General features: G+C 40.4%; 1 protein-coding gene across 1 annotated transcript in view; it reads right to left on the reverse strand.

Annotated features, from left to right (window-relative positions):
* Nucleotides 1-800: 800 nt before the first annotated feature.
* LOC148035183 (WD repeat-containing protein PCN-like) overlaps nt 801-12959 on the reverse strand; it is a 30682-nt gene continuing 18523 nt past the window's right edge. The window contains exons 9-11 of the mRNA XM_087680165.1: nt 4818-4990; nt 1860-2120; nt 801-1488 (exon numbers count right to left, since the gene is read on the reverse strand). Coding sequence (XP_087536291.1) covers nt 1188-1488; nt 1860-2120; nt 4818-4990 — 735 coding nt within the window. The 3' untranslated portion in view covers nt 801-1187. The remainder of the gene's footprint in view (nt 1489-1859; nt 2121-4817; nt 4991-12959) is intronic.

A 12959-nucleotide genomic window follows, 5' to 3' on the forward strand; every position in this document is an offset into this window, starting at 1 on the left:
CTTTTGGGGGTTTTCAACGATTCAGTTTAAGACCAAATCCAAAATTTGTCCCTTTAATGAAGGCATCTACCTCAGCTTTGATGCATTGACAAATGTGAACTCCAAACTACACAAAACGGTCATTGAAAGGTTACTAATTAAGTCGGGAGTAGATGAATTGTCACATACCAGACTTCTTTCATAATAATTGTGGTTTGAATCGTACAAACTCTGCCAACCAAACGGATTACTTTCACACAATACCTTCAGATGAGCTTCTCTATTGAGATAGCAATAAACATGCGCACACACACAAATATAGAACATTGGATGAACAGATCTAGATGATCTCTTGGTCTAATTGGTGGAACAAGGCAATGATTGACAAAGAAGTGCTTCACAGTCATTGTGGCATTGGAGGAGCAATGCAATGATTGACAAAAGTAGAAGTGCTTCACAGTCATTGATGCCACAACCGTACTGTGATTGCAGTTGATCCACATATTAGTACCAGAAATGAAAATTTTCAGAGTCCTCTCTTGTATATATGCACAATCCATAGCAGAATTTTGTTTTGCTTCTAAACTAGTAAGGCATCTACATAATTTCACTGGCCCCTTACATGGATAGGTTGCAACTTGAAAATCTTGTTTTTATTAATTAAACCATGAACTTCATATCTGATGCAGAGGCCACGACAGCCAGATTGTCCAGAAGCACCCGTGCATAGGGGACAAGGATGTAAAAATTGTGAAGAGACATCCTCGAAATGCTCCCTGACAAATTTAACTCTTCAAGAAACTGACGGTTGTCACATTAGCTCAACACAAAAAGGGGATAACATTCTGCACAGCAGCTGTCAAAGAGACCTAAAACTAGAAGCATATGCTTGTGTACAACATTTGAGGGCTCTTGACAGACCCAACTGCTTATAGATATTGTGGTTAGGGGCCACCACTTTCTTCATGGTCAACTTTCAGAGAACCATGTCCAATTCCCAGCCTTAACAAACTGCCATTTACTTGGTTCTGTTCTGCAAGAAGTGACCGCAGGTTAAACTAAACCATTCGCCCAATTTCCAATTGAATCCGACAGACAAATTCAAGCTGACTGATATGTTGCACCCTTCAGACTTCATAAGAGGATGATCATCAGGAGCAAGATCTTTGGCCAAATGCTTCAGACATAAATGGCACAATGAACATGTATCACGTTCCATAGACATGTCTGTAAACTGGAGGTGGCAACTGTCGGAGTGCATCTAACCAGGGCTTCTCAATGAGAACAATTGCACTGTTAGATGCATGTGCAAGAAATAATACAGGATCTTTGAAAGGCACCAGAACGAAGTTTTTATGAGCAGTGCCAGTTCCATTTTGCAATTTGTGCTGCTCCTTGCTTGGTAAGGAGCCATTGGAATCACATTTCTTGTAAGCCCTTGTGTCATGACTGGAAACTCCAGCATCATCTTGAGGAACCGGTTTCTTGAGATCGATCAAACACATGGCCCTGCAAACAAGGATCGAACCATTCAGACTTAAGAATCAAACAACTTGAAATACCCTATGATTGTATGTGGCTCTGCTATATATAAGGCACTGATCTTACAAGGCCATACAGCCCAGAAAAGGTAGACATAAGATGCCAAAACAGATCAAATAAATGAGGCAAATATGCACAGAGACACTGCCTGGCCTCTCTTTCCTCACAGGAAATGAGAAAGAAATACAGGAGACTTTTCCTCAGAAGGAACAAAAGAAATACAAGAGACTAAGTGCAACCTACGCCAATTGACAGGCTGCGTGTGCATCAACATTAGAATCTGAAAACTGCAGCAGTTCCAATTGATACAAACAGAAATGTCAAAGAAGAGTGGTTACTTTGAGCCATAGGCAATGACAGAAGTACTCTTTTGTGCAGGGGACATCGTTAGCCCCTGGATCCCCCCAGGAAACTCTAAAAAAGATCGTGGAAGCCTAGATCCATTCTTTCTTGACCAGTCTCCAAATCGCCTGGCTTCTACATCCAGTACATGCAATGTATTTCCTGATGTCGCGACAATCAACACATCACTGTTTCCTGGATGAAATAAAGCCGCAGTGATTGAGCCTCCATCCAAAGGAGGAACACGCCAGTGTTGTCTGACAAAAGATTCCACCATATTACCAAAAGCATCAACAACTATTTTGCTTTATTGAAGCAAAACACTATCTCAAAAGATGAGCTCTGGAAGAATGACAAATTAAACAATAGCAATTTAAGAGCAAATGTTTAACTTGATACATGACAGCATCTATGCTACAAGTGCTGCAAAAGATTTTCCTTAAAAGTACTACACCATAAAAATTGCTCTTGAAAAATGTAAGAAGCACAAAAATACCCCTACTTCACAAATTTGGGCAAATTCCCAATCCATAACCCATACTTAGCCACAACCCCCCAAAGATTCCTCATAATATCACTAAAAATTTGTGTATAAATTGTATTTTGCAAGTTTTTATGAGGATAATTCTATTTCAGGATGCAAGATGATAGAATTACAATTTTTTATTGTACTATACAATGATGAGATGAAAAACTCATTGGTATAGAAAAGAATGCACTGAGCATATCTCAGTGCAGTTTGACCAAACATAATGCAAGGGTGCTTTGGTAATATTTGAGATTTGAGAGATATTTTGATTATTTCCACAAAAACAGCACCAGCATTCGTGAGATAATGATGACAATTTCATGACGTATTGTAGAATTTGTGATATATGTATAATGATGACATGAGAAATCTCCTAAATAAGAAAAAAATGGACCAGGCAAACTTCAGGGCAACATAATGCAAGGGTATTTCAATAAGTTCTCATATTTGAGGGATCTTTTGAGAATTTCTGCAAAATTTAACAGCAGCACTTTGTTGTGAAGGAGAGCAATCCAAACAACCACGTATTTAGGTGTGCCCATTGCAGATCTGTTTGGTTGCCAGGTTGAAGACCATTTACGAATCAAAAAGACTAGGCTACATCTGGATATGAATATTACAAGTGAAAAAAATGAGGTAGTGGATCACTTTCTAAGAAAGATTGAGCTAACTACCTTGAATATGAATAGGGATCAAGATGCATATAAGGTCAAATTGGTGAATTTTCTCTTGGAAGGACCAAACAAAGAATGGTATGAGGACTTATTAGCAAATGAGGACAAGGAAGACTGAACTAGATTGACAATTTCTGTGAGAAGAAAATGAGAAAGGGCAGACATTTTTGAACTTGGGAAAAGACCAGGAAAATGAACACATCACACTGAAGACACGAAACCAGACTCCAGGAATTCTTGTGCAGAAGCCACGAGATCAATGGTAATGTGGGGTGATGTCTGATGAAGTGGATCATTAGGGACATGTTATAAGGCTTCCACTGCTAAATGTGACACTAATCACTCAATATCATGGCTCTAGGAAGAAGCTCGCTTCAGAAATAACTATCCTAAACATGCAAAAATATTGAAGCCATCAGGTTGAGTCTCCTTGTTTCTTTCTATGTTTTCATATCATAATCGATGTCACTGCAAAACATTGAACGGCCAAAGCCTTTAATTGTTTAGCAAATTCATTCAACGTGAAAGGTTCCAAACAGATGCCCAACAGTGTCATATCACTTTACAAGAAAATCTAACTACCTGTCCCTTGCCAAAGACATTGAATTTGTCATGAAAAATTAAATTACAGAGACACAAGATAGGTCTCAAGGTTATGAAGCCGAGTTTAGTGATCATGATCACAATCTTTTCTATTTCTCTTCTTTGTTACACCAACAGCTAACCCTACATTAATGACAAGCCGAACAGCACATTCAACCTCACATTGAATATTATCAATAGACCTCTGTTTGGAGCTCCTTGCAAGGTTCATGGTCCAGTCCATGAAACAGTCACATTATAAGTGTTTTTAAGCTGATTAAGACTTTAATTATTGCTTAATCAGCTATCATGTGGTAGATAAAGCCACCCGATCAAAATCATGGATACAATGTGAGAGAACATACTAGTTGACACAGCTAGTATTCCCTAGATATTTTGGAACAAAGCTCATTTACCATCACCAAATCAACAGCCTAGATTAAGACTGAATTTAAAACCAACAGATGGTGGATTCAAGCCCTGAAAGGTTGATAGGAATACTATCTTCTTCACATCCCTTGCCCTTCCTGAATGGATTACCCCTATGTTCCTTCACATCTCTTGCCCTTTCCCAATGGACTTCTTATATATTCTTCACCAAATCTCTTGCCCTTTTCAAATGGACTTCCCCTAAATTTATAGCCAAGTCACACTAAATGTCAGAAGATTCTCCTCAATCCAAGCACAGGTCTTGCTCAGATATAGAACATGCAGTATATGCTGCTGGTTTCAAACCCTTCAAATAATAATCAAAAGCAATACACACTCTACATGAGCTTTTGGAGATCATTTGATTGAACATAGAAAGTTGGATTCGAACAGATAGATTTCCCCTAAAATTAATAGCCAACTTGTACTCGATGTTGGAAGGATTCTCTGATCCAAGCATGGGTCTTTGCTCAAGGATAGAAAATGCTGTATATGCTGATGGTGCCAAACCCTTAAAATAGAAATTAAAAGCAATACACACTCTACATAAGCTTTTGTGAGATCATTATATGAACATGGAAAGTTGGGTTCAAACAATTATCATGACTCTGTCCTTCAATTCCCAATAACTATCATCACTAGAGCCTTGACCAAATTCTAAAAATTTATTACAGTTCCATGGATAAACAAGTTTGTCAACAGTATGAAGACCTAGAGTATGACAAATGAAATGCATTTACCTATAGGCTTCTAAATTGAAAATAGTAATTCGCCCTTCATTATTCGATGCAGCTAACCACTGGCCATCTCTGCTTGTGCACATCATCGTAATAGGACATCTAGAAGATTCTTCCAGGTTATCATCTATGACTTTTAGCTGGGAAATAGTATCACATGCTTCAATATCTACAACCTGAAAGCATAACAGATTGGAGAAAAAGGAATTGAAGTCATATTCAAAAGATCTACCCAAAAAAAAAAAGATAGCCCATACAAATTGACAATATAATAGCAGGTGAGTTTGCAAGCCACCAACACGATCGAATGAGTAATAAATAAATCAGCTGTTAAGAATATCACACCATCCTACATATAAAACTTGAACAGTCTCGAACATTTAGAAATAAGAACAGGGTACGGCCATGTTTGAGCATTGCCAATCACTAAGGAGACAAAACAAGAAGCACCACTTGTTACATAGAACTGCAATTAAGGTGAAGTCAATTTCTGAGTGCTGAACCAATGATGATCAAGTGAGCAATAAATAAATCAGCTGTTAAGAATATCACACCATCCTACAAATAAAACTTGAACAGTCTAGAATATTTAGAAATAAGAACAGAGTACCGCTGTGAAGAAAACTGCTAGGGTTTGCACTGAAGAAACACAGTGTGTACAACCACGACAAAACACAGAGACAAACAAAGACACAGAAAGCAAAACTCAAACCCTAAACACAAAACTCAAAACTCAAAACTCAAACACAGAAACTCAAACACAAACAAAAGAAGGGAGAGAAGAACACAACTCTGATGTGAATGAATATTGCAAATGAATGTAAGAGTGTACAGATACTCAAGGGCAGCGCAATGTGTTAGAGAGTGACACCCACCCAAAACGGATCCCAAGTGTTGTGACCACTAGTCGGAGCGACGGAGTGAGAGAAACACCAAACGCTGATCACCACAGTGTGAGGAGACTGAGGTGTCTGCAGAGGATGATGCCTAATGATGTGGGCAAAGCAGCAAAACGTAGCAATAGAATGCTGCAATAAAATGCCACAATAGAACATCGCAGTAAAACGCAGCAATAGAACACCTTAGTAAAACTTCGCAATAAAACACGGCATTAGAACGCCACAATAAAACGTTGCAGTAGAACGCCCCAGTAACACGTGGCAATAACACGCAATAGTAAGGTGCAGCATTAGAATGCCGCAGTAAAACGTGGCAATAAAACACAACAGTAAAATGCAGCAATAGAATGCTACAATAAAACGAGGTGATGGTAGCAATCGCGAAGGCTGGACCACCACGTGGTGGGAGATTGATGGCTGAGATCTGCACACAAGAGTGAGAAACCTACACAGGAGGGATGAGGCTGAATGGGGGCAACCCGTCTATTTATAGATGTTGAAGAGTGCCCCAAAGAATTAGGGTTTTTGGGAGACCACTGAAACTCTCTCGGACCACTTCCCGTTTTAGGGTTTTTCAATAATTGAGTGTGTTTTGGGGCTGTTTAAGAATGCTAATCAGCTAAAAAGCGTGTTTTAGCTCAACAACCCTCTCTCAGGTCCAAAACTGAGCCGAAAGGTTGGGCCAACCACTTTGATTTTTACTTACCCCAAGGCATCCCACCCCAAAGCAACCAAGGCATCGAACAAAGGGTGTGAGTCGGCTACCCAGTGGGCTACCCAGACTACAAAGACGATGCTTATCTTACCAAGGGAGTCCAAGTAGTCACCCTAAAGAGAACAGGGCATCAAACAAAGGGTGCACTTCAACTACCTAGTGGCTTACCAAGCCCTACAAAGGCGAATAGAACCACATTTAACTTTTTTTTTAAGTGAGTTAAATTTTATAGGATGCAACCAGTAAAAGTGACCCAAAAGACAGGGTACACCCAACACATCACACAACACTACAAGCTTATCCATCCACTTAAGGGTGTCGATATCGAGGAAAAACAGGTGATGAGATATCCATGTGATAAAGAAGTATGGAGGTGTCGTGATAACAGCCGCCGATGAAAACAGCTTAGGATCTGCTCAAGTGGTGCTCTGCACAATGAAATACAAAGTTTGCTACATGTTGAAGAATGCTCATGCAACAGGTGCCACTTGGACAGTGTCCCTTGTGGAAAAATTGTTCACTTGCCCAAGCGTCCTAGTATAAAGATGATGAAAACATGTAATGCAAAGGTGAAAGGTACAACAGGGGGAAAAAGCCGATGTCGAAAATAAAGTGTTGAAGCCTATAGAATACCAAGAAGGATAGAAACCCCCTCTCAACTTGGATGTAGATGCCGAAGAAGGAAGAGGAGCTTGATATCGATCTTCATGTGGTGCCGAGAACCATAAAAAATGCAAAAAGATTAAGTGGATGAAGCACCCCGCTAGAAGAGCAAGGTAGAAGTCACCGCCATGATAGCATCAAAAGAGATGCTGCACGATCCGCCTCATGAGGGAAAACCGCCATGCTGGAAGAAGAGCAAGCACTCCTAGGATGATAAAACCATGAAAGGAATGATGTGCATCCCCACGTATCCAACCCAAGTAAGACCAAAGCAATCTGCAAGTTAACCCTATACTGAAAGACAAAACCCTGTAAAAGAGCTGAGAATCTGTAAACACAAAGATCAGTGGTGAGATGCTCCAAAGCAAAAAATAACAAAGAGAATCTAATTGAAAATACAATGCAATAAATGTATATGTGTGTGTTATGAGAACGTGTATTTTTGAAACCTCACTTAACATGTGGATTAATTTTTAATCACATGATTAAGTAAATGTTGCACTGTGAGATGCAACTAGGGTTAAAGTAAATTTACGAGCCCAAGTCTCACGGAGGAAATCACGAGATGTCAAAGGCAAAAGTTACTGTAAGATATGCCGCATAGGTACTTGGTGGTACCTAGTGTCAATTATTAGCCTAGGTCATTCATTTGGCCATAAGTGTCAACTGGCAACACTAGAGAAGTGGCGTTTAATGGTACCTAACGCCAATCTAATGGTCAAAGATTAGGCAAAGACACTTGGGAATGGAGGTTGCCTAGCCAATTTAATTATTGGCCAGTCAAATTATTTTTTAGATCACTGAAATAATTATTAGATTAATTTTTAATATTTAAAGACTGAAAATTAATATTTAATTATGAATAATGCTGGAAAAACCATTTGACTGCCACTTGTCAAAAATGCCCATGCAAGACTTAAAAACGTCTTTAGATTGGAATGAGGCATTTTTAGTATATTTAGCTTCCAAGAGAGAGGAAGGAGAGACTGCTAGTCAAATTTGCAGCCATTGGAGGACCTTCTAAGGCAGCCAGGGGCAAGAGAAGACCAATCAACAGCAGGTGACAACATCTACAGGCTGTTGAGATAGGGCAGCAACAGTAAATGACTGATTTTCTTTAGTTCTTTACATCTACAAGCTGTTAAGACAGGGTAACAGCAGTAAATGATAGATTTTCTTCAATTCTTTGCGAAGAAAATCTGAATTTTCTCTCTCCTCAGCATTCTCTCTCATCTCCCAACCTTTCTACAACCTTGCTCCAAAGATTACAGCATTGAGATCACCAGAGGCTGAGAAATTTCAGATTTCTCTGCTGTAAATACTAATTTGCAGCAGAAATTAGGGTTTAGCAATAGCCTCGAGAAGCGTGTCAAAAAATGGAAGCTCCAAGACTTGGATTTTTCAGGACTGAAGGTAAATTTCAACTAAATTCAAGTGGAGGACTAGCCAGCCATTGAATTTGGGGAATTTCCATCATCTGTGAAGTGGGTGAAGGCCAATTACATGCCCAAATCAAGGGGCAAATCAAATCAAAGACTTTCTAGTCACTTTGGACAGCAAGGGGAGTTTAGATTGCGAAGGGGATCAAGAGAATCCCATTGTAAATCAACTTTTTCTTTAATAAAACTAAAGAAATACCGAAAGGGGAGAATTTTGGGGCCAATCGAGTGTGCATTGTCCAAGATCAATAGGTAAATTTGTATTTTCAAATTTGCATTTATTGTTTGCTGCTATAATTAAGTTGTAATCAAGGATTTACCACCCATCCACAAAGGAAGGCTGATTACAATGTGAGTAAATGCGGCTGAAGACTTAAGAAGGGAAAAGCTAAGAACAATGAATCCTATGGGCCTAACTCTAAGAGTGTGAAAAATGGATGCTAGACTGACCTAGGGTAGCCTAAAGGACCTAGAGACATGCTAGTCTAAGAAAGTGTCTACCAGCCCGTACATCCAATAGCAAGGCTTTGCCAAGGGAATGCCTAACGAGGTAGAGAAGGATAGTGAAAGAGATTGTTTGCTGAGGTTGTGCTCGGGCCACATGTCCAACAGCAACAGCTGGTGCTGAAGGAGCAAACGAAGTAGGAGTGGAAGGCGTAGCCCCATCAAACTGTGCAATCGCAACGGTCTACTAGGGCTTTTTAGGTGGAAGACCTTGGGCCTTGGAGAAACACTCCTCGTCCACATGGCTTGCTCTCTGGCAGTGTGTGCAAAACCGATTTTTCTTAGGGAGTTGCTGCCAAATAGATCGAGATTCTTTGGTTCCATCAGAGGAAGAGGAGTCACCGTTTGATTGGCTTAGCTTTGTATCTTGCGAGTTCTTGCCACTGTAGTTTTCCCTCCCGAAGAAGAGGCAACCAACCCCCTCTGCTCTGAATAAGGCTTGGATGAGGATTTCTTGTAGACTTGATCATGTAGCCTCACGTAACGCAAGAACTGGAACTTAAACTCATAGAAGGTTGGCAATCGAGACTGTGAAATAATGTGCTGAATGAAATTGATATATTTTTCGAACAACTTATTCAAGAAGAACGTAACCTGATTGCGTCGTCTGACTTTGGAGAGCCAGTAGTGGCGAACTCGACGAGTAATTGCCTATATTCAGCCAGCTTGACTCTCAAATCACCTTCTTTAATAGAGAACTCTTGAAGCTCACAGTCAAGATTTATGCACCGAGTACGATCTCAGGCCGCATAGCGGTCGAGAAGGTAACTCTAACGCTCTAATGTGAGCGGGCAGTGCTGTAACTGAGAGTGAAACTCAAGAAGCAATCCCTGCATCAGCTCAATATTGGCGGTGGCATTGCGGACTCTCCATTGACAAATGTAGTCAGGGTGAGCTAGCACACAGGCTCTAGACCAATGGCGAGATCCCAAAGACCCTGAGACTGAAGCACTTGTTGCAAATTCAACCCATTAAAACGAGTCTTATCTGTGAAGGCATTCTTGGCCGTTGCAACAAGAGAGGTAGTACTCAAAGATAGGTAGTGGGGGAAAGGATAATGTTCACTTGGGAATGGATCCTAGAGTGCCTCTAAGCATACGGTGAGTGTGCAAGGTGGATCCTTAGGTAGGGATGGGCTGACTGGGCATAGGCATGGGAGCCACGTGAGTAGCCTATAGTGGAGATGGGATGGAAATCCCTACGTAGATGTAACCCAAGGTAAGTGGGATGATGTACTATAAGCCGAGGATGAAATTCCCTACGTCTCAGTGGTCATGTGAGAGGTGAATCTGGGGGTAGTGAGAGAGATGCCCAACACAGCCGTCCCAGGTGCAATGGGTGTCCTCATTTACGAAAAGGTGAGAGGCACTGTGTTAAAGGGTGCCATTCCCCCTAACGAAGTATCATGGTACAAAGAGGTAGAGAATGGGGTAGAAAAGGAGAAGATGCTAGGAGCAGAGATGGAAGTCCAACCCTTGGTGTGCATGAAACGGATGTGGAGTGTAATCCGAGATTTTGAAAGGATAAAGAGGGATTATCAAGGGTGGAGATAGAAGAGGGTGAGATGGGAGGGAAGTGAGAAGTGTGTGTTACATGCTCAAATGAAACAAAAGTTATAGATGTACTTGAATTCCGTCAACTTCGTGAGACCTCTCTATTGAAGTTCACATATGCAAAGCCATCCAGATCCTACACCTCAAAAAAAGAAACAAGCGAGGATTTTGATTCATGGAACTCAAAAGTATTGTGCAAACTTGACATTGACTTTGGCTGAGATGATGAAGATGGATTGTCAAACGTTCCGAATGCCATATATCCTCCATGATCAGAGAGATAACCAGTCTCACCAACCAGTCTAAATGTAGTAGTAAAACTGGTAGGAGGGGTGTAAACGTCACCGTATAGTACTCCTCAAAGTCTTCTGTCATATTAGTGAAATCTGAAATAGGATGGAATAGGAGTAGAAAACAAATGTGGAGGTGAAAGTAAAGTATTGTCCTCCTCATCGAGTCCATAATATCGTCTCAAGGCCTCCAGTGATGGAGAAGCTTCATAGGATATCATAAGAGCTGGAGAATAAGGTGTCTGGGACATTGTGATTCGGTTACAAGTCGTATTGTGTGCCTTACACAAAGACTAGCTCTTCACAATATCTGCAAGATACTCTTTACAAGAGCACCGGCTCTGATACCATGTGAAAATAATTACTAGGGTTTGCACTGAGGAAACACAGAGTGTACAACCACAACAAAAACACAAAGAGACAAACACAGACACAGAAAGTAAAACTCAAACCCTAAACACAAAACTCAAAACTCAAATACAAAAACTCGAACACAAACAGAAGAAGGGAGAGAAAAACACAACTATGAAGTGAATGAATACTGCAAATGAATGTAAGAGTGTACACATACTCAAGGGCAAAGCAATGTGTCAGAGAGTCACGCCCACTGAAAACGGATCCCAAGTATTGTGACCACTAGTCAAAGTGACGGAGTGAGAGAAACACCAAACGTTGATCACCAGAGAGTGAGGAGACTGAGGTGACTGCAAAGGATGATGCCTGATGATGTGGTTGAAGCAACAAAACGTAGCAATAGAATGCCGCAGTAAAACACCCCAATAAAACGTGGCACTAGAACACCGTAGTAGAACACCGCAATAAAACGCGATAGTAAAACGCGGCAATGGAACGCCGCAGTAGAATGCCACAGTAAAACACAGCCTATCTATTTATAGATGTTGAAGGGTGCCCCAAAGAATTAGAGTTTTTGGGGGACCACTGAAACTCTCTCGAACCGCTTCTCGTTTTAGGGTTTTTCATTAGTTTAAGTGTGTTTTGGGACTGTTTAAGAATGCTAATCAGCTAAAAAGAGTGTTTTAGCTCAATAATGGCGATGTATTGGAGCATTGCAGGTCACTAAGGAGACAAAACAAGAAGTTAAAAAGAGAGAATACCACTTAAACTCACAATGCATGCGTGAAAAACAAGAAGTTAGAGAGAACAACACCACTTGTTACAAAGAACTGCAATTAAGGTGAAGTGGATTTCTGAGTGTTGAACCAATGATGCACCTGCAATTAAGGTGAAGTCAATTTTTGAGTGCGGAACCAATGGTGCACCTAACCACTGTATAAGCGTGTGACCTTAAAAGCAATGCTAATAACAACATCTTGGGCTGAAACAACACATCCAATAAAAATGTTATGAGTTAGCTCTAGCCAACAAGACAAAGCAGACAAACCTATTCTCACATACACCTTGATTCTTTGCCAAAGGGACATGAAGCATATAGAATTTGAGCTGATCTTTTGAGAGGCCTAATCATTTCAATCGCTTAGTTGTCCTCAACCAACCATTCACAATAATATCCTTCTCATAAATTATCCTCCGCATAAACTCACATCACCTCTCTCTCTACCACAAGATGAACCCTTAAAAGGCCCCAAATGAATCTCAAGGATTAAATAGACATTTATCTCCTAAGATAACTACATAAAACTACTATCATGTACAGCTTAGCCACAAAAACACAGTGGTTCATTTGTATCTTCGCAATTAACCTGTACAGCCTCTCGCTGGCACAGAGCAAGCTCTATGCATCTAAAGGCTCCATAGTCTCTTTTGCAACTACTTCCAAAAAGCAGGCAATGCATACTGAATTTTAAAAGACTGATGGAAAATCCATGAATAGCATATTGGATAGAAATATTGCCTTGTTATGAAAACATGGCTTATGCTCTAAAAATGCTGATCCTAGATCACTCAAAGCGATATATAGCTTTTTTATGTTTGTTCAAGTGGAAATCAAGATACAAGCAGAGTTGATAAGCCCTATTGTCTGAAAAACACCCTGCCTCCCTGCTCAAAAGAAAATTCAAGTACAAATACAAGGCTAATAAAGCCAATACCACGGCCTGAAAT

The sequence above is a fragment of the Lygodium microphyllum genome, chromosome 6 (assembly GCF_053477565.2).
Source record: "Lygodium microphyllum isolate KBCC chromosome 6, Lygodium_microphyllum_v1.1.10, whole genome shotgun sequence".
Taxonomy (NCBI): Eukaryota; Viridiplantae; Streptophyta; class Polypodiopsida; order Schizaeales; family Lygodiaceae; genus Lygodium; species Lygodium microphyllum.